This window comes from Loxodonta africana, chromosome 25 (assembly GCF_030014295.1).
Source record: "Loxodonta africana isolate mLoxAfr1 chromosome 25, mLoxAfr1.hap2, whole genome shotgun sequence".
NCBI classification, from domain to species: Eukaryota; Metazoa; Chordata; class Mammalia; order Proboscidea; family Elephantidae; genus Loxodonta; species Loxodonta africana.
In genome coordinates, this window is record NC_087366.1 from 60,734,674 (window position 1) to 60,755,052 (window position 20,379).

A 20,379-nucleotide genomic window follows, 5' to 3' on the forward strand; every position below is an offset into this window, starting at 1 on the left:
GTTTCTGTGACTCCAATTCACTGAACACTATAGAAAATAGGTTGTTTTTTTTTAACTTACACACAATTTAGCTTTCACATATAATTTATTAAATTCTTTTTATATTTCCTAGCTATTTCTATACTTATGTATGGGATTTTTTTTGTACCTATTATGAACCACAGGAGCTCTGGTGGTGCAGTGGTTAAGCACTGGACTACTAACCAAAAATGTTGGTGGTTCGAACCCACCAGCCACACTGCAGAAGAAAGATGTGGCAGTCTGCTTTCATAAAGACTTATAGCCTTGGAACCCCTATGGGGCGGTTCTAACCTGTCCTATAGGGTTTCTATGAGTTGGAATCGACTCGATGGCAGTGGGTTTTATGAACCAAACTCACCAAAGTTTCCCATCTTAGATCAAAAGCTTCTAGAGGGCAGGATCTCTATCTGCTTAATTTGCTTTAATAGGCACAGCTCCATGTAGACAGTATGGGTTAATAATACTTCCGATGAAGTAACGCAAACATCAATCAACCGAACTATTTTAAGTACTCCCCATCCATCACTGATGCAAATTCTCATAAATTCAGGACAGTTATTTAGCGCTGTTCCTAAAGTAATTACTGACAAGCTGCCCACGAATCAGGAACATTTTCATTCATGGGATTTCAGGCTTATTCCATGATTTATTAGTTTGGGCCTGAAAAGTTTGAATTAGAAAAGTAAACTAAAACTAGACTTCATAAATCTTTTTTTCCGCAGCCCCACAAGAGGTTCAGCCACCAGTAGCCAAATCTTTTCCCAATTCTTTGTTAGTCTCCTGGAAACCACCCAAACAAGCCAACGGCATTATAACTCAGTACTCTTTATACATGGATGGGATGGTAATCTATTCAGGCAGCGGGGAGAACTACGCAGTCACAGGTAAGACTTCTACACTTACCAGAGTATCTGAGAACTTGATTTCTGAGAGTGGGTTACTTATTTTCATCTCCTTCAGTTCAGTTCTATGATCTTTATGGTCACATTAGATTTATGGTGCAGCCCAAAGCTTAAAAAATAGCTGAGGGATCATGTTGTCTCCCAGCTCCCTCTACCCAGGCTGTCTTACTCGTTTTCTCTACTGCCGAGCCCACCACGTCTTACCCAAGTCCTTCTACTAATACACTGTTACCCATGTCCGGAGTTGATCTTGAAAATACTTGAAGCAGAGAGAGTTCAACACATAACTCTGCCTCCAGATGACCACAGGATCAAAACTGGGACCCAGTGTAGTACCCAGTCATTCTCATAGCTCCTGATTGACTCAGTCATGTCATGTCAAATAAATCCCACTGTCCCAGGCGTGGGCTACGTGCTTTCAAAAACCTCACCAATGTGGACTAGTCTTAAGACTCAGAAGTATGACTCTGTGTAATCTGAGTTTTAGACCCTTCGAGATAAAACATTATGTGTGTCCAGATCAAGTTATAAGGCATAACTAGATACTAAAATGAAATCAAGTAAATTGTTGAAAAACTTTCTAAACACAGAGGCTTACGGTATGTATGTTGTCTGGTGTCTGTGCAGTGTTTTTATTTGTAAAGTACTTGGAGCATTTATGTGGTTTGCATTGCTTTTGTATACTATGTTTGGCTATTAGGTTAGGCATTATTAATCAAAAATTGATTGATGACAAAGTGGAGGCATAGAGATATTAACTTCCTTATGAAAGGTCACAACAAGCTAGAGCCAGAGACAGGATTAATTATTCATGCATTCACTCATTCACATTAATGCCAGGTATAAGGTTATGACAGGGAACCAGCCAGACACTGTTCCTCCTCTCCTGGTGCTCACAGTTCATGGGGACACATACAGATAATGTCTGAGCCGTTTGAGGACAGTTGTGTGGCATTCATCCAATTGCATTTTCAGGGCTTTTATTTTTTTGTCTCCTCTCTAGTCTAAGAACCTAAAAAGGACAGGAACTATTACTTTTACATTTTATTCATCATGGTTGGGAAGAATCCTGTAGCACGTATCCTACAAAATAGATATCATTGTTACTCCCGTTTTACAAATGAAGAAATGGAGGCATAGACAGTTAAGTAACTTCCTCAAGGTCGCAGAGCCTGTGAGTGGTAGGCTTTGATACCAAACCAAACATTCTGGCTATTTTGAAGAGAGTGTGGCCTAAATGAGTTACTTGACTTCTCTGAGACTTAGTTTCTACAACTATAAAATAGGAATAACTATGATTTTCAGAATTTCACAGAGAATTAGAGCCATATATGAAACATTATTAGCACTTAGTAAACTGAAAATCCTCACAACTGGCCCAATGAGCAACATCGTGATAAACGGAGAAAAGATTGAAGTTGTCAAGGATTTCATTCTCCTTGGATCCACAATCAACAGCCATGGAAGCAGTAGTCAAGAAATCAAAAGACGCATAGCACTGGGCAAATCTGCTGCAAAGGACCTCTTCAAAGTGTTGAGGAGCAAAGATGTCACCCTGAAGACTAAGGTGCACCTGACCCAAGCTATGGTATTTTCAATCATATCATATGCATGTGAAAGCCGGACAATGAATAAGGAAAACCAAAGAAGAGTTGACGCCTTTGAATTGTGGTGTTGGCGAAGAATATTGAATATACTATGGACTGCCAAAAGAACGAACAAATCTGTCTTGGAAGAAGTGCAGCCAGAATGCTCCTTAGAGGCAAGGATGGCGAGACTGCATCTTACATACTTTGGACATGTTGTCAGGAGGGATCTGTCCCTGGAGAAGGACATCATGCTTGTCAGAGTACAGTGTCAGCGCAAAAAAGGAAGACCCTCAACAAGGTGGATTAACACAGTGTCTGCAACAATGGACTCAAGCATAACAACGATTATAAGGATGGCTCAGGACCGGGCAGTGTTTCGTTCTGTTGTGCATAGGGTCACTATGAATCACAACCAACTCAACGGCACCTAACGACAACGACAACAGTAAACAGAATCTCTAATTATTATTTCCTGTAGAATATAGAACTTGTGATAAATTGAAAAGGATATTAATCTCTCCCTAACAATAATCTGAAGCCATTATTTTAACTAAAACTTTTATAGACCACAGAAGTATTATATCAGAAAAAAATGAAAATACTCCATGGTATGAACTTTACACAATGTATTAGTATTGATAGTTAATACATGAAGGATTTCTGAAGGACCAAAATACATCATAGTGCATGATGGGAAGTCACACCCGTTAGGTCCAACATGGAGTCCCTGGGTGGTGCAAAAGATTAACACACTTAGCTACTAATCAAAGGGCTGAAGGTCCCAGTCCACCAAAAAGTGCTGTGAAGAGTGATGATCTCAAAAAATCAGCCATCGCAAACCCTGTGGAGCACAGTTCTACTCTGACACACATGGGGTCACCATGAGTCGGAATCAACTTGATAGCAACTGGTTTTTTTTGGCCCAACAGACATTTCCTCTAAGAAGCCTTCTCTGACTCTATGAGTCTGAATTTTATTTGTCCCCTGTATTGTCATGGAATACCTTGTTGCCTCTCCCATCTTTTTTGCATTGTGTTGAGTGAAGCTACATGCTTATTGGCGGGTTTGCCTTTCTAGGCCGTAAGCTTCGTAAAGGCATGGTCATTTCTGCTTGTTCATTATCACTGAGTTGGCACAGAACACACAGTGTTGGATACATGAATGAATGAAGTCAGAAGACTTCTGAGAACAACAAAAGAAAGTAGCTAAGGGTAACCGATGGAGGGAGAAGTAAAAGGGAAAGAAGTAGCAATAAAGAAAAGAGAGAGAGAGAGAAGAAATGATAGCAAGCAGGAAAAAGAAACTACTCTCCCTTCCATTGTAGAAATGGATGCTTACGTGGTCCACAGGGAAGTGGTGCTGCTGACGGCGGGTTCCGAACCTCGGGCCCTGAGTAATTCCAAATGTGCAGAATGCTTTATGAGGTGACACTGTACAGAGACAGAACAAGAGCCGTGTAAGGAGGGCAGGAGGGAAGAAGTGACATCAATTTCTAATGCTAGCTACAAAAAAATACTAAATTCTGTGTTTTGTATGAATATATAATCTGCAGTGAAAGATTGTGGCAGATGTTACCATAATGGATTAATACGCTAGGTGTCCCAGATATAATATGGAAAAAAAAAGTGTAATATTTAAAAAGTGCTCACAACCATCTTCTCTAGCTAAAGTGGTAGTAGTAGGTTCTTGAAAGGTTTCCAATCTTTTATGTGGATTTTTAAGGAACATATCTCTGATATCACCCATAACCATCTTCCTATGTGGCTTTCTTGGCTTCTCAGAAGGAACTATATCCCTGGTTGCTCTCATTCTCAAATGGCTGGAGACATGAAGTGTGTTGGGACAGCAATACTGGTCAGTTAGGAGAGAAGCTGAGCTGAGAACGTTAAGGTGGGGTTCAGAGGAAGGTGTCAATCCTTGCTGACATGTTGGGTTACACAGAGGAAATCGGGCAACATCTAATCAAAAGGGATGCAGAAACATTCAGGCTGTAGGGAGGAAGGCTTTACTTCAACGATCGTTTGGACAATGCTCAGATGAGAAATTGAGCAAAGCTGCAACAGTGGGTTAAAAGCGTTCAGCACTATTGTATTTTGGTGAAAATGGATAAGCAAACACTAAAGCCATTTTAATAAAGACTGAAAATAAATTCTATATAATATCTTGTTAAAAAAAAAAAAGCCCACCACTATTCCCTAGCAGTAAGATGCTCCCTCAGTGGGGTGCATGTGCAGTGCACAACACCACGGTCCAGGGAACCCTCAGAATCATCAGGAATACATTTTTAAACATGTAGATTCCTGAACACATATTTGAAAATTTGATTCAGTTTCTCTGGGTGGAAACCTCGAAATTTACGTTTTGGAAAATACTTTCCCAAGTGATTCTGGAGATGAACCAGATTGGGAAGCCGCAGATCTTGAGGGTTTTCAGGCCTATGGCAGAGCTTCTTCAGGTGTGGTCTGTGGTTCGTCTCCACCCAGACGACGAGAAGTCTTTGTGAAAAACTGCAGATGAGAATCTGCAGGAATGGGCCCAGGAGAATGCATTTCCAGATTAGAACCCTGGGTGACTTCTGTGTACTCCAAATTTTGAGAATTACTGAGTATTAGGATCTCTTCATTTTACCCCCAAAGAGATTAGAGGAGAGTATATTTTCTTCACTCACCAAATAAAATCCATAAAGTTTTTTTCCAGTTTCTTAGCATTCCATGATAGTAATATCGATTACACTGAACAAAGTTAGTGAACCCTATCTACTAATCAGATACATCTTTTTCTCTAATCAAAGTGGGTTTCATATAATTAATTAAGTATATTATCACTCTGCTCTGCTCAACACTGATAATATGTCAGGTAGCCACACTTTTGGGAATGTTTGCAAAACAAGTCAAGCACAAATGTGTTGCATTTTAAAATATATGTATATAAATTATCGTGATATAGAATAGTGATAACTGAGCATTTTGTAGTGCTAACATTATGGATAACATTCAGTATATATGTATATATGTACATATATACATACTACGTATATAACATACATATATGTATATGTGGTGGTGCTGCAACGGTTAAGCACTCGGCTGGTAATGGAAACATTGGAGGTTTTAGCCCACCCAGTGGCTCTATGGGAGAAAGGCCTAGAGATCAGTTCACATAAACATTAAAGCCTAGGAAATCCTATGGGATAATTCTATTCTGTTACATGAGGTCACTATGAGTCAGAATCAACTAGATGGCACCTAACAACAACATGTATATGTGTATATAATTGTTCTAAATTCACAGCTAGCAAAACTGAGGCCCAAAGAAGCCAAAAAATTCTAGTTAGTGATTGGTGGAACCGATTCAAATCCAAACCTGACTAGCACCAAGATCCATGCTTTTCTTTTCTTTTTTTTCTCACCACAACTCTGAAAGGAGACAGGTGAGGAAATTTTTTGTTCACTTTATGAACTCCCCTTACTCCCCAAAAAATGGCTCCAAGGGGTTTCACTTGGGAGCCTGGGTGCAAACCACAGAGCCCCTAAAGCAAGTGCTCTTTCTATTTTTCTCGCATCAGTGAAAGCTGGCTCTCCAGAGAGTCTCTCACTGCCAGAGGTTGAAGAAAATGACTTCTATGATCCCTTTTGGCTTTAAGATTTTATTCTTGTGATGTATATCAAATGCGTTTCATTTACGTCTTCAAAATTAGCCTGTCCACTAAGACTCACAGAAAGACTGATAGGAAGGCAGCTCTGTCTGTCTGACGTCTGCTGGGAGAAGGCAGGTGGAGGGAACAGCTGTACCAGTGGGAGGAGTTTTGGCATTTACAGGCAGGTTGAGTCCACACCGTGCTTCATCATAATATCATCTATGATGCTATTCGTTCACAAGGCTTGTCCCTGCGTTGGGGTACTTGTGACCCAATATCCTTTCCATGCTGTGTGGTTTGTGCGTGGAACTTCCGTTTGTGAGGGCTGGTGCTTTCAGTCATAGTGGGAGATTAGGCCTGCTAAGATGGATCTCTGCAGTACCAAAATGTCTCTTCATTCGAAGACTGAGAAGTGGAAGATGCGGTCTGATAGGTTAAGGAAATAATATTTTAATTTTAAAAATAACATGCTTATTGAAGATAATTTAAATTATATCAACATCTACTACCCCGTAGTCTCACCATCCAGGTAGAAACTCTTAACATTTGATGCTGTCCCTTCTAGTATTTTGTTCACTTTAACATAACTGAGCAACAACCTATGTATAATATTGAATTTTTCTATATCCCCTTATTATATTATGAATATATCCCTGTATCATCAAACGTTTTAAAAATACTGTGAAATGTTTTTGATAAAAGCATCGTATTCCATCATATGGAGGCACTTTCCTGCATTTAACCATTGCAACAATCCAATAGTTTCTAACTTATCTTTATTTTAAATAATGCTGTGTCGAATTTCAAAATGCATAAATCTTTGTTAGATTCCTAGGAGGGCAGTTAAGTCAGAGACGATAAACTTTTACAGAATATTTGATGTATATTATTGTTTTCCAGAAAGGTTCATCAGCAGTGGATATTATATTGTTAAATCTATGATAATTTTATAAGTGACAATACTATCTTGTTTTGATTTGTATTTCTTTAACTGCTCGTTATACTGAATACTTTTCTATATGATCATTAATGGTTTGTCGTTTTTTCTCTGATTTATCTGGTCACAGTCTTAATGAGCAGATATTTAATTGGGGTAAAGAATAATTTTTAAACTTCTTCAAGAGCTGTGTTTCATGTCTTGTTTCTCCTGGTTACAGTCTCTTGAACTATTTAAACTTCTTTGCCTTCTTTGCCTTCTTTACTATCAAAAACTTTCTTAGCAACTTGACTTAATGACCCTTCCTCAGCGTTCAAGGTGTCAACATTTTTTTTCTCATTCATACTCTATTTGTACTTTCCTTTTAAGTTTCTAATAGAACCTACATTTTTCCTTTTTGTTTAGCTGATGGATCTTACTGCCATGGTGGATACAGGTACAAGCAAATGCATTTCAATTCAGATGCCACTTAGCATCTAGGTGGTTTCAGTTTTTTTCTTCTTTCTCTTAAATATGAAACATTAAAAGTCAAAGGCATTGCTGCACCTTGAGTTAGTGCAAAATATATTTAAAAATGCATACAGTTCAAATTTTTTGCCTCGCATAGGCCATAAGCCAGTAGCGTGGTGGGTCAGTTCTGACACTGAAAAATGAATCCAGTTAGAGAACCTCCCAAAGGCTGTTGATGTGTGCTATAATAAATAGCACACACTTTAAGTCAAACTTTTTCATTTTGTATTCAAAGGTAATGGATTTTTCGTAACCATAGTAACCTTGGTGTATTTCTGGATAAACACATGAGGTATATACATTCTAGTTTTATTTTTGAATATAAACTACCACATTATGTATTACTAATAATATGAAAAATAGGATGTAGGTTAGTATAATGACAGCTTAAACTAGTATGCATTTTTCTTCTGCAAAAAATAAATATTTATCAAAAGCATAGGTTCAATTAATTTTTCCCCCAGTTTTGTGGTATTCTGGTGGTATCATTTATCTTTTTTGCAAGATCTCAATTAATCTCTTATTTCTGTCCTATAACAGATTTTTAAGAATTTCAAGGTAAAAACAATTGTGCTTTAAAGCTTATGATTAAAAACATTATGGGAAGATTGAAGGAGCTATGTTGCTATCACTAGCAGGGCTACCGAGGGCCATTTAAGATGTGTGTATGCCGTATGTTCATGAACAGGTAGAAGAAGAAACCTTTGTGGAATTGTTCAGTATACTGGGATCGTTGGAAAGTTCAGGCCAGATAGCATCCTGATTGATGAGAACTATCCAAGCTGTAGCCAACCAGATCATTCTTATTTTAAATGAGCACCCTACCAGAAACCAGCAATCACAAAGAAGTGTGTGAAATGTTTCAGCAAACCTACAAAGTTTTTAGAAACAAGGATCCCAAAACGGTAGTAATCGGGAGAAATATGGTACAAACTTGACAAGGAGGTTTGTGTGAGTTGTGTTACCTGGTAAGGACAGAATGGTGATACCTCAGAACAGTATTTGTTAGTATATAAACTGTCCTTGGTTAAACATTACTTCTTATAACTACTAGGACTCAAAAGAAGGGAAAACCAATAGGGCCTCTACAGAAAAAAAAAAAAAAAAAAGACATCAAACCATAGCACACGAATATTTTGAAGTGTATTATCTAATAAATCTTTATATTCTTATGGTCGAATAAGCATGGCTGACCCCTGGCACCCTAGGTAGCATCTTCCCACCACTCGGCATCAGGACCTGGGCTTCTGATGTGAAGACCAAGGCAGTAGATGTGGGTAATAGTGATGCAAGAATCATATGAGTGAGTGAGAGAGGGGGTGGAAGAAGAAACAGAAAGGAGAGGAACAAGGAAAGGGAAGGAGGGAGGGAGAGGGGCAGGGACATAAAAGAGGGAAGAAAAGAGGATGGATTTCTGTAAAATCAGATGGACAATAAGTATTTATATCTTTAACCAACTAAAAGTGCTAAAACTTCTGCCTTATTATCGTATCTGTCAAGGTCAAAAAGAATTATGTATAAATAACAAAATAGAAATAGTCACCTTGAACCTTCCGAACACTTAAGTCTTACAATGAGAAATTTATTATAGAAGAAGCTGTACTGCTTATGGCACAATAAAGGGCATTTAGAGGTCAAGTACTTCTAACCAAGTGTTATAAGGAACGCTATCAACTCTACAAATTTGAACTAAATTATATTTGTTCCTACTGATGGTTTCCAATCGATTCTTTCTCAGCAAAATAAAATGTTACTTTATCCTAGATATTTTCTTTAATTTTGCATTTTTGAGTACTACAAGGCAGTGCATCAAATCACTCCTTTACATAAAGCAGTTTCAGCGAGGGGGCTTCTGTTAATATGCTTGCATTCTAATCCATAAGGCTGAGTATTCATAAGGCAGAGGGTGTGTGGGTTTTTCAGGGAAGTCAGTGAACTCATCGATGAGTCACCACGCTCCTCTATAACAAACTAAGTCTTACCTTGTTTCCTTTGAATGTCATAGACATAGAGCATTGAATTATACCAAGTCTAAGAATCCTTAAAGAGAAAAAGAAATAAGTCTAAGCTAGGAATGAAGCTAGAACCTTCAGAGACCAAGCTACTGCGCTACTAACTCTATAACCAAAAACTCCAAAATGGTTGCTCAAAACTTAGCTAGATGCCAGCTTGAGTTAATGCAGAATGGGCGCTTTACCGTAAAGAGCCATGTTTTCTTACTAACAAAAGGTGAGATGCGATGAAGTGACCTTCGCAGAACATTAAAATATCAGCTGTAGTTCACTCTCAGCACACAACCAAACTGACATTCTCACTTTTGGTCTCTTCTACAGTGTACCAAAAAGGAGCCCTGGTGGCGCAGTGGTTAAGCATTTGGCTGCTAACTGAAAGGTTGGTGGTTTGAACCTACCAGCCACACTCTTTGGGAGAAAGATGAGGCGGTCTGCTTTCCTAAAGACCACAGCCTTGGAAACCCTGTGGGGGCAGTTCTACTCTGTCCTGTAGGGTTGCCATGAGTCGGAATTGACTCAACCATACAACACAGTGTACCAGTACATGAAGAAATAAAATATATTTAAATTTATATTTTAAGACTTGTGTTCAAATATTACTTGTGACCTGTTAACCTAATTGATACAAATTATGCTTTTAAATGGTTAGAAAGTGCTATGTACTCAAAGGAAACCCTGGTTGTGTAGCGGTTAAAAGCTACAACTGCTAACCAAAATGGCTGGCAGTTCGTATCCACCAGGTACTCCTTGGAAACCATATGGGGCAGTTCTACTCTATTTTATAGAGTTGCTGTGAGTCGGAATCAACTTGACGGCAATGGGTGGGTTTTTTTGTTTTTTTAATGTACTCGAAAAGGATTTCAGTGGAATAGTGGGAATAACATCCAGTTAGAAAAGTAGTGGAGTTAAATTCTGAAAAATGTAATGTCTCCTTTAAAAAAAAAAAAAAAATTTTTTTTTTTTTCCTTTTAGAGCTTTATAAATAGAGGCTGTCTACTGTTTTGAGTATTTTGGGAGCTGTCATTATTTTTAATTTACTTTTTAACCTTTTTAACAGATTATAAGTTCATACAGGAAAGTGAACATGTCATAAGTGCACAGCTTGATGAATTTTTATAAACTGAACACATCCATGGAACCAGAATCCCAGTCAAGAGACTGAACAGTCCCCCAATTTGTGTCCTCAAGTCCTATTTCCCGACCAGGGTGACCACTATCCTACTGGTAACAGCATGTGTTCGTTTTGCTATTTTTGTGCTTCATATAAATGGAACCAAACAGTATGTACACTTTACTGATTGGCTTCTTTCAGAGAATGTAGGAGGGAGAGTGAATCAGTGAAACAGTCATCTGTATTCCCATGCCTATATCCTGAGCACACTACCCAGGAATTTGCTAAGACAGTGTCAAAAGCTGAAGTCCTGGCTCCCAGAAAGCCGGTGGAGGATTTGTAATGTGAAATGTCTTCTTCTTCCTCTGAGTCCAAATCTGACGAATTATTTTTGAAATGCTATATCCGTGCAATTAGAATTTAACACATGAAATTCACTGGCATGTGTACATCAACAAAAAAGTGTTAAAAAGATCCTTAATATTCAACAACAGAATATTTCATGACCACTGTTTGTGATGTTGTAGAAAAATATTTAATAATGTGGAAGAGCTTAATAATTTAAAAGTGGAAATAATATTTAATAATGTGGAAAGGTGTTACAAACAAACATATTAACTAACAGTATGTAGTACATTAGCCTATTTTAGTGAAGTATAGGTATGTGTGTTTCAGCTGAGCTTCCAGAATAAGACACACTAGGAAGAGGGACCTGGTGTTCTACTTCTGAAAAGAGTTAGGCAGTGAAAACCTTATGAAAAGCAGCGGAACACTGTCTGATACAGTGCCAGAAGATAAGCCGCCCGGGTTGGAAGGCACTCAAAAGATGACTGGCGAAGAGCTGTCTCCTCAACATAGAGTTGACCTGAACGACGTGGATGGAGTCAAGCTTTTGGGATTTTCATCTGCTGATATGGCATGACTCAAAATGAGAAGAAAAAACTGCAAACACCCATTAATTATCAGAACCTGGAATGTATGAAGTATGAATCTAGGAAAATTGGAAATTGTCAAAAATGAAATGGAATGCATAAAGATCAATATCCTAGGCATTAGTGAGCTGAAATCGACTGGTATTGGCCATTTTGAATCAGACAATCAAATGGTCTACTATGCTGGGAATGATAACTTGAAGAGGAATGGTGTTACGTTCATCGTCAAAAAGAGGATTTCAAGATCTATCCTGAAGTACAGTGCTGTCGGTGATAGGATAATTTCCACATGCCTACAAGGAGGACCAGTTAATATAACTATTATTCAAATTTACTCACCAACCACTAAGGTCAAAGATAAAAAAATTGAAGATTTTTATCAGCTTCTGCAGTCTGAAATTGATCAAACGTGTGGTCGTGATACTGGTGATTGGAATGGGAAAGTTGGAAACGAAGAAGGATCAGTAGTTGGAAAATATGGCCTTGGTAATAGAAACAATGCTGGAGATTGCATGATAGAATTTTGCAATACCAATGACTTATTCATTGCAAATACCCTTTTTCACCAACATAAACAGCGACTCTACACGTGGACCTTGCCAGATGGAATACACAGGAAACAAATTGACAACGTCTGTGGAAAGAGACCATGTAAAAGCTCAATATCATCAGTTAGGACAAGGCCAGGGGCCAACAGCAGATCAGACTGTCAAATGCTTATATGCAAGTTCAGGTTGAAACTGAAGAAAGTTAGAACAGGCCCACGAGAGCCAAATTATGATCTTGAGTATATCCCACCTGAATTTAGAGAACATTGCAAGAATAGATTTGACATTTTGGACACTACTGAGTGCAGACCAGAAGAGTTGTGAAATGACATCAAGGACATCTTACATGAGGAAAATAAGAGGTCATTAAAAACACAGGACAGAAAGAAAAGACCCACTCTGAAACTTGCCCTTGAAATTCAAGTAGCTAAAGCAAAAGGGAAAACTGATGAAGTAAAAGAACTGATTTCAAAGGGTGGCTCGAGAAGACAAAGTAAAGTATTATGATGACATGTGCAAAGACCTAGAGATGGAAAACCAAAAGGGAAGAACACGCTCAGCATTTCTCAAGCTGAAAGAGCTAAAGAAAAAATTCAAGCCTCCTGATGTAATACTGAAGGATTCTACCAGGAAAATATTATACAATGCAGGAAGCACCAAAAGAAGATGGAAGGAATACACAGAGTCGCTATACCAAAAAGAGTTGGTCAATGTTCAGCCACTTCAGGAGGTAGCATATGATCAGGAACCAATGGTACCGAAGGAAGAAGTCCAAGCTGCACTGAAGGCATTGGGGAAAAACAAGGCTCCGTGAATTGACCAAATACCAATTGAGATGTTTCAACAGAAGGAGGTACACTGGAAGTGTTCAGTCTTAAATGCCAAGAAATTTGGAAGACACCTACCTGGCCAACCAACTGGAAGAGATCCATATTTATGCCCATTCCCAAGAAAGGTGATATAACAGAGTGCAGAAATTATTGAACAATATCATTAATATTACATGCAAGCAAAATTTTGCTGTAGATCATTCAAAAGCAGATGGAGCAGTATATTGACAGGGAAATTCAAGCCAGATTTTGAAGAGGACATGGAACCAGGGATACCATTGCTGATGTCAGATGGATCCTGGCTGAAAGCAGAAAATTCCCGAAAGATGTTTACGTGTGTTCTATTGACTGTGCTAAGGCATTCGACTGTGTGGATCATAACAAATTATGGATAACATTATGGAGAATGGTAATTCCGGAACACTTAATTGTGCTCATGAGGAATCTGCACATGGGTCAAGAAGCAGTCGTTCGAACAAAAGAGGATACTGCATGGTTGAAAGTCAGGAAAGGTGTGGGTCAGGGTTGAATCCTTTCACCATACTTATTCAATCTGTATGCTGAGCAATAACCCAAGAAGCTGGACTACATGAAGAAGAACGGGGCATCAGGATTGGAGGAAGACTCATTAACAACGTGCAATATGCAGATGACACAACCTTGCTTGCTGAAAGTGAGGAGGACTTGAAGCACTTACAGATGAAGATCAAAGACCATAGCTTTCATTATGGATTACACCTCAACATAAAGAAAACAAAAATCCTCACAACTGGACCAATAAGCCTCATCATAATAAACACGGAAAAGATTGAGGTTGTCAAGGATTTCATTTTACTTGGATTCACAATCAACACTCATGGAAGCAGCAGTTGAGAACTCAAAAGACACATTGCATTGGGCAAATCGGCCAGCCGCAAGAGATCACTTTAAAGTGTTAAGAAGCAAAGATGTCACCTAGAAGACTAAGGTGTGCATGACCCAAGGCATGGTGTTTTCAATCGCCTCATATGCATGTGAAAGCTGGACAATGAATAAGAAAAATTGAAGAAGAATTAACACCTTTGAATTGTGGTGTTGACGAAGAGTATTGAATATACAATGGACTTCCAAAAGAGTGAACAAATCTGTCTTAGAAGAAGTACAGCCAGAATGCTCCTTAGAAGCAAGGATGGCGAGACTGCATCTTACATACTTTGGACATGTTTGTCAGGAGGAGTCCCTGGACAAGGATCATCCTTGGTAAAGTACAGGATCGGGAAAAGGAGGAAGACCCTCAATGAGATGGATTGACACAGTGGCTGCAACAATGGGCTCAAGCATAGCAACAATTTTAAGGATGGGACAGGACGGGGCAGTGTTTCCTTCTGTTGCATTGGGTTGCTATGAGTCGGAATTGACTCGATGGCACCTAACAACAACAACATTATAGTTCTCCCTAGTGTTTACTTTGCAATTGATCAGGTTGATCACTTTGTTCATTTCCTTCTGTCAAATATCATTTATGTTATTCTCCATACCTCTAGCCCTATCTACCACCATCAAAATCTTATACATATTTAATGACCTGGATCAATTCCTTTATCTTCTTTTGATTCACACCGTCTTCCTTATCACTCTCTACACAATTGCCACTTGAATATACTCTGTCTTGCAATATTAAATTATTTTAAAGGATTAAATCTTGATTCAGAACGAGAATATAAGTACATTGAATGCAGATATTATGTCATTACTTATTTTCATAATCCCAACTATACCTACCATAGGAATAAGAATCTGATTGGCATTTAATAAAATTGTATGGAATGGTGTTGAAATAAATTGAATTGTATTGAAAAAGAAAACCACTGAGAATCAGTAAATGATCACTACCAGGGTTTCCTAATGTATTAGAGTAAATAACAAATCCCAATGCATGATTCAGACTGTAATTAATATGCTGCACTTCATAAACAATTTTAATGAGGTAGGCTGTTCCTGTAGCTTCTTAGAATTTTTCATTTAATTATCCCATATGCATCAGATATTTCTTTTTGGCTAAACTATGTGTGGTTGAGAATTTGATGCAATAAATAATAACATGCTCAAACTTCCCTCAAATATCTATTAAAAAAAAATTAGATGGGATAACACATCTACCCAACATCAGTTTAAAAACTGATTCACCTTATGATAGTAACAAAAATTACTTATAGAAGAGATAAAACAGTTCTTTCTGGAATCATTCATTCACTTATTGAATATTAACGGCTCCTAACCAAAGGGTCGGCAGTTCAAATCCACCAGGTGCTCCTTGGAAAGTCTATTGGGCAGTTCTACTCTGTCCTATACAGTCGCTATGAGTCGGAATTGACTCGACTGCACTGGGTTTGGTTTTGGTTTGGATCATGTACTCCAGGAGCCCTGGTGGCACAGAGGTTAAACACTTGGCTTCTATCTGAAAGGGCAGTTCTTCGAACCCACCAGCCACTCTGCAAGAAAAAGATGTGGTGGTAGTTGTTGTTGTTGTTGTTAGGTGCCGTCGAGTCGGTTCTGACTCATAGTGACCCTACGCACAACAGAACGAAACACTGCCCAGTCCTGAGCCATCCTTACAATCGTTATTATGCTTGAGCTCATGGTTGTACCCTCTGTGTCAATCTACCTTGTTGAGGATCTTCCTCTTTTCCGTTGACCCTGAACTCTGCCAAGCATGATGTCCTTCTCCAGGGACTCATCTGTCCTGACAACATGTCCAAAGTATATAAGATGCAGTCTCGCCATCTTTGCTTCTAAGGAGCATTCTGGTTGTACTTCTTCCGAGACGGATTTGTTAGTTCTTTTGGCAGTCCATGGTGTATTCAATATTCGTCGCCAGCACCACAATTCAAAGGCATCAATTCTTCTTTGGTCTTCCTTATTCATTGTCCAGCTTTCACATGCATATGATGTGGTTGAAAATACCATGGCTTGGGTCAGGCGCACCTTAGTCTTCAAGATCACATCTTTGCTCTTCAACACTTGAAAGAGGTCCTTTGCAGCAGATTTATCCAATGCAATGCATCTTTTGATTTCATGACTACTGCTTCCATGGCTGTTGATTGTGGATCCAAGTAAAACGAAATCCTGGACAACTTCAATCTTTTCTCTGTTTATTATGATGTTGCTCATTGGTCCAGTTGTGAGGATTTTGTTTTCTTTATGTTGAGGTGCAATCCATACGGAAGGCTGTGGTCTTTGATCTTCATTAGTAAGTGCTTCAAGTCCTCTTCACTTTCAGCAAGCAAGGTTGTATCATCTGCATAAGGCAGGTTGTTAATGAGTCTTCCTCCAATCCTGATGCCCCGTTCTTCTTCATATAGTCCAGCTTCTCCTATTATTTGCTCAGCATACAGATTGAATAGGTACGGTGAAATGGTACAACCCTGACACACAGTTTTCCTGACTTTAAACCAATCAATATCCCCTTGTTCTGTCCGAACAACTGCCTCTTGATCTACATAAAGGTTCCTCCTGAGCACAATGAAGTGTTCTGGAATTCCCATTCTTCCCAATTTTATCCATCAGTTCTTTGAATTGTAAGTGGATGAAAATCATTCTTTGACTTCACATCCATCTCAAAAATCAAGGGGATAGGATCGCATCCTTCTTACCACTACTCTTTTACCATACACACCCCGTTATGGATCATGGGTTTTCTACCCTCTTTTAATGCCCACTGATCCTTTAAGAGCCATGCTCTTTGATATAGGAAGTTCTTTTTTCAATTTTGCTCATTTTTACTAATGTCGGACCCTGCTCCCTGATTCGCTGAAGACTTAAGCACCAAGATCCGCTCCCTTCCTTATCCTCCTGTCTTGAAACATCCTGGGTAGTTCCAATATTTGTGTAAGTAATCGAATCTACACCTCGGCATTTCAGATCCTTTACCTTCTCCTCTATAGAGAACTCTACTCCCTCTTGAGTCATTTGCCCTCATTTCAATATCCTGGTCCTTGCCAAAAAAGAAAACCTGTTGCTGTTGAGTTGATTCCGGCTCACTGTAGGTGGTCCTTGCCACCACCTGCAAATGTTCCATATCTAACATACTAAGTACAAATATCCTACTACCCAACATCAAACACTGATTTGTCCACCTTTTTCATTCATTTACTCATACTAAAAATATTTCTGTTCTTTTCTGAAACTCCCAGTTCCTTACCCCATAGTACTTCTTCCTTTTTAGACCCTGTTTTTCCATCCCTCCTAGCCTAGTTCCATAGTATAGAACTTGAAATCCTTTCTTTTTAACTTTCTCAACTCTCTTGGAATGTCGGAGCCCTGGTGGTATAGTGGTTAAGAGCTCAGCTGCTAACTAAAAGGTAAGCAGTTCAAATCCACCAACCACTCCTTGGAAAACACTTCTACTCTGTCCTGTAGGGTCGCTGTGAGTCGGAACCGACTTCTACAGCACCTAACAACAACAACTTGGAATGTTATTATTCCAAAATATTGAAGAGGAAACCTATCAAATCTAGATCAATCCAACCATCTGTGTTTCTCGTGCTTAAACCTGAGCTCTGCTGTAGGAAATTTGATAAGCACACAGATTGCGCATTCTGTTGTTAGATGTTCTCTAATCTCCGATAGGCTTCTAAATGCTCTTCTGCCATCTTCCTATATGTTCCTAGTCTACTTTGTCTCCCCTTCGCCATTGTAGGCTCTGCAGTCATTGTCAGCAATTCAGCAAGTGCTGAATCTCAGCAGATGACTTTGCTTCCCACTTCAATTTGAAGCACTCAGATGGGATTCATCAGCTTGTTGCCGTTGAACCACTTCCTGTATCAGAATCCACACTTCCCTGCTTCCTGTAGGAACCAAGAAGAGGTGTTCTTTCCCTGCGTAGGGGTAGTCCTCCTCTGGCTCCCATCTGCTCCTGTCTTGGTGAGGGCTTCTGGATCAGTTAGCCTCACTCTTCCTGTGTGTTTATCTCTCTTCCTGTACTAACTCTTTCTCTCAGCATTTGTGTAGGCTCAAGTCTCTTAAATGTGGGAAAAAGCAACAAGCAGTAAAAACATATCTTTTCTGAATCCCACACCCCACATACCCTCTCAATCTTGCCTTCCTCACCTTCACCTTCACCTTCACCTTCACCTTCACCTTCACCTTCACCTTCACCTTCACCTTCACCTTCACCTTCACCTTCACAGACTGCTATTTATTCACTTCCTTTGCCTCCTTACTGCCATAGACTCACTGGGTACAGGACTAGCTCTCTAGTTAATTGAAAGTGACTCCATCTATGCAGAGCAATGAGAATAGGGAAACAAATAAGGAAAGGAGCTGTCTGGGGATTTGTTCTGGAGTGCTTTATTCACTACTGTGACCAGCCTTTTTAACTGCAGATTTTCTAGGCAGGCTTAAATGCATGGTTCACATTTTGCCCTTAAACATTAACATTCAGAGCTTATCAAAACAAATACTTTTTGTCAACATCTGCATTTGTTTCTTTCAATATCAGGGTCAAACATGATATGGTAGAGATTAGCATATGCTTGAAGTATGACTGAAAGTGATTTTATATGGCCATGTGTTCACCAAAACAAACAAAAATACAAGCAAGCAAACAAAAAATCTCAAAAACAGAAGGAATGAAAAACTACAGGGCCAAGCAATATGGAGACAATAACGGAATGACTCCATTTACTTGATGCTAACTTTCATAAGTTTATCACAAAAACCAGGGGGAAAAAACCCAAACCCATTGCCTTCCAGTCAATTCCAACTCATAGAAACCCTGTAAGACAGATAGAACTGACTTCATACGGTTTCCAAGGCTGTAATCTTCTTGAAAGCTATATCTTTCTTCCATGTAGTAGCTGGTGGGTTCAAACAGTCAACTTTTTTGGTTAGCAGTCAAGCGCTTAATACCTGTGCCATCAAAAGAAGTAGGTATAAAAGTTATCTTTGCCTCAAATACTATTATTAGAATGTTCAATTCTTTACAAAAATTGAATCATAGATTCTGTTGATATGTTTTTGACTTCTTGGAAACACTAGAACGCTAGCCCAAAATCGACACTTAAAAAATATTAGTTGAATAACCAAGGAATAATATAATAAAAGAATGAACAATTACAGTATATGAAAAAATTAAGAGGTTGGTTTTGTATTCATTTTGTTGTCATGAAACATATTACCGCAAACTTCAAAACTTAAAACAAGAGCCATTTATTAGCTTACGTTTCTGTAGGCCAAAAGTTTGAATGGACTCTCCTAGGTTCTCTAGTTAGAGTCTCACAAGGCTAAAATCAAGGTGTCAAATGATTTGGCCCCTTATCTGGAGGCTCTGGGAAAGAATCTGCTTCTTAACTCATCAGCTTGTTGGCAGAATTCAGTGCCTTGCCGTGATTGGGCTGAGGTCCCCTTTTCTTGCTGGCTGTCAGCTGAGGGCTAGTGTCAGCCTCTGGAGGCCACTGCCAGGTCCACCCCATGGTCATGTCCATCTCAGCAACAGAGAACCTCTCTTGCTTTGAATCCCTCTCATGCTACAGATCTCCTTGACTACTTCTGCCAGTAGCCAGAGAAAACTCTCTGATTATAAAACACTTGTGTGATTAGGTTGTGCCTACCAGGATCAGCTCTTATTCTGTATAAGGTAAGATAATGACAGTAGAGGTATCTCATCATATTCCCAGGTTCCATCTACACTCAAAGGGGAGAAGATGGACAAGAGTGAGGGTCATTGGAAGCCATTCCTGGAATTCTGCCTACCACAGGGATCAGAGGTAGAATAGAATCACACAGGTGTGCATCTTACCTGCTATGTGACCTTGCTAAACCTTGATTTCCTGGTAAAGTGAAAACAGCTATCTACTTGAGATACTTAGTGTGAGAATTAAATGAGATAATGCATGCAAAAATGATTAGTATGGAGCTCACACGTCTTCTGTGAAAATAGTAAATAATCAACAAGCGCATGATATTAGAAGTAGAAATAACAATGAAATTGTTACAATAATTATGATAAAGACTCTTGTTGTAAAAATTCTCTTCAAGCATGCCTTTAAACTATGTATTCAATTTAATCCAGCAAGTGTTTGTTCAGCATCTGCTCTGTACAAGTTACTACATGGGAGGCTGAAGTTACATTTTTTACTGAGATATTGTCATTTTCACTCAAATCATTCCCAGTTCAGTTGCTTAAATAGAAATATATGCAGCTAAATAAATTGCTGGCCAGTTTGTGGTAAGTTTTGTAACAGGCGTGAGAACAAAGAAAGACATGGTCAGTTCAATCCGGAAAATAAAGCCTTGCAGAGGAAGGGAATTTGAGCTGGACTTTAGAATTTCAAAACTGAAGGAAAAGCAAGTGTAAGGACAAGAGAAGAA

At 38.9% G+C, this 20,379-nt stretch overlaps 1 protein-coding gene across 1 annotated transcript in view; it reads left to right on the forward strand.

Annotated features, from left to right (window-relative positions):
- The window catches only part of USH2A (usherin), an 894,134-nt gene that overhangs the window by 415,387 nt on the left and 458,368 nt on the right, over positions 1-20,379 (forward strand). The window contains exon 31 of the mRNA XM_003419876.4: positions 744-905. Within this exon, the coding sequence (XP_003419924.2) occupies positions 744-905 (162 nt within the window). The remainder of the gene's footprint in view (positions 1-743; positions 906-20,379) is intronic.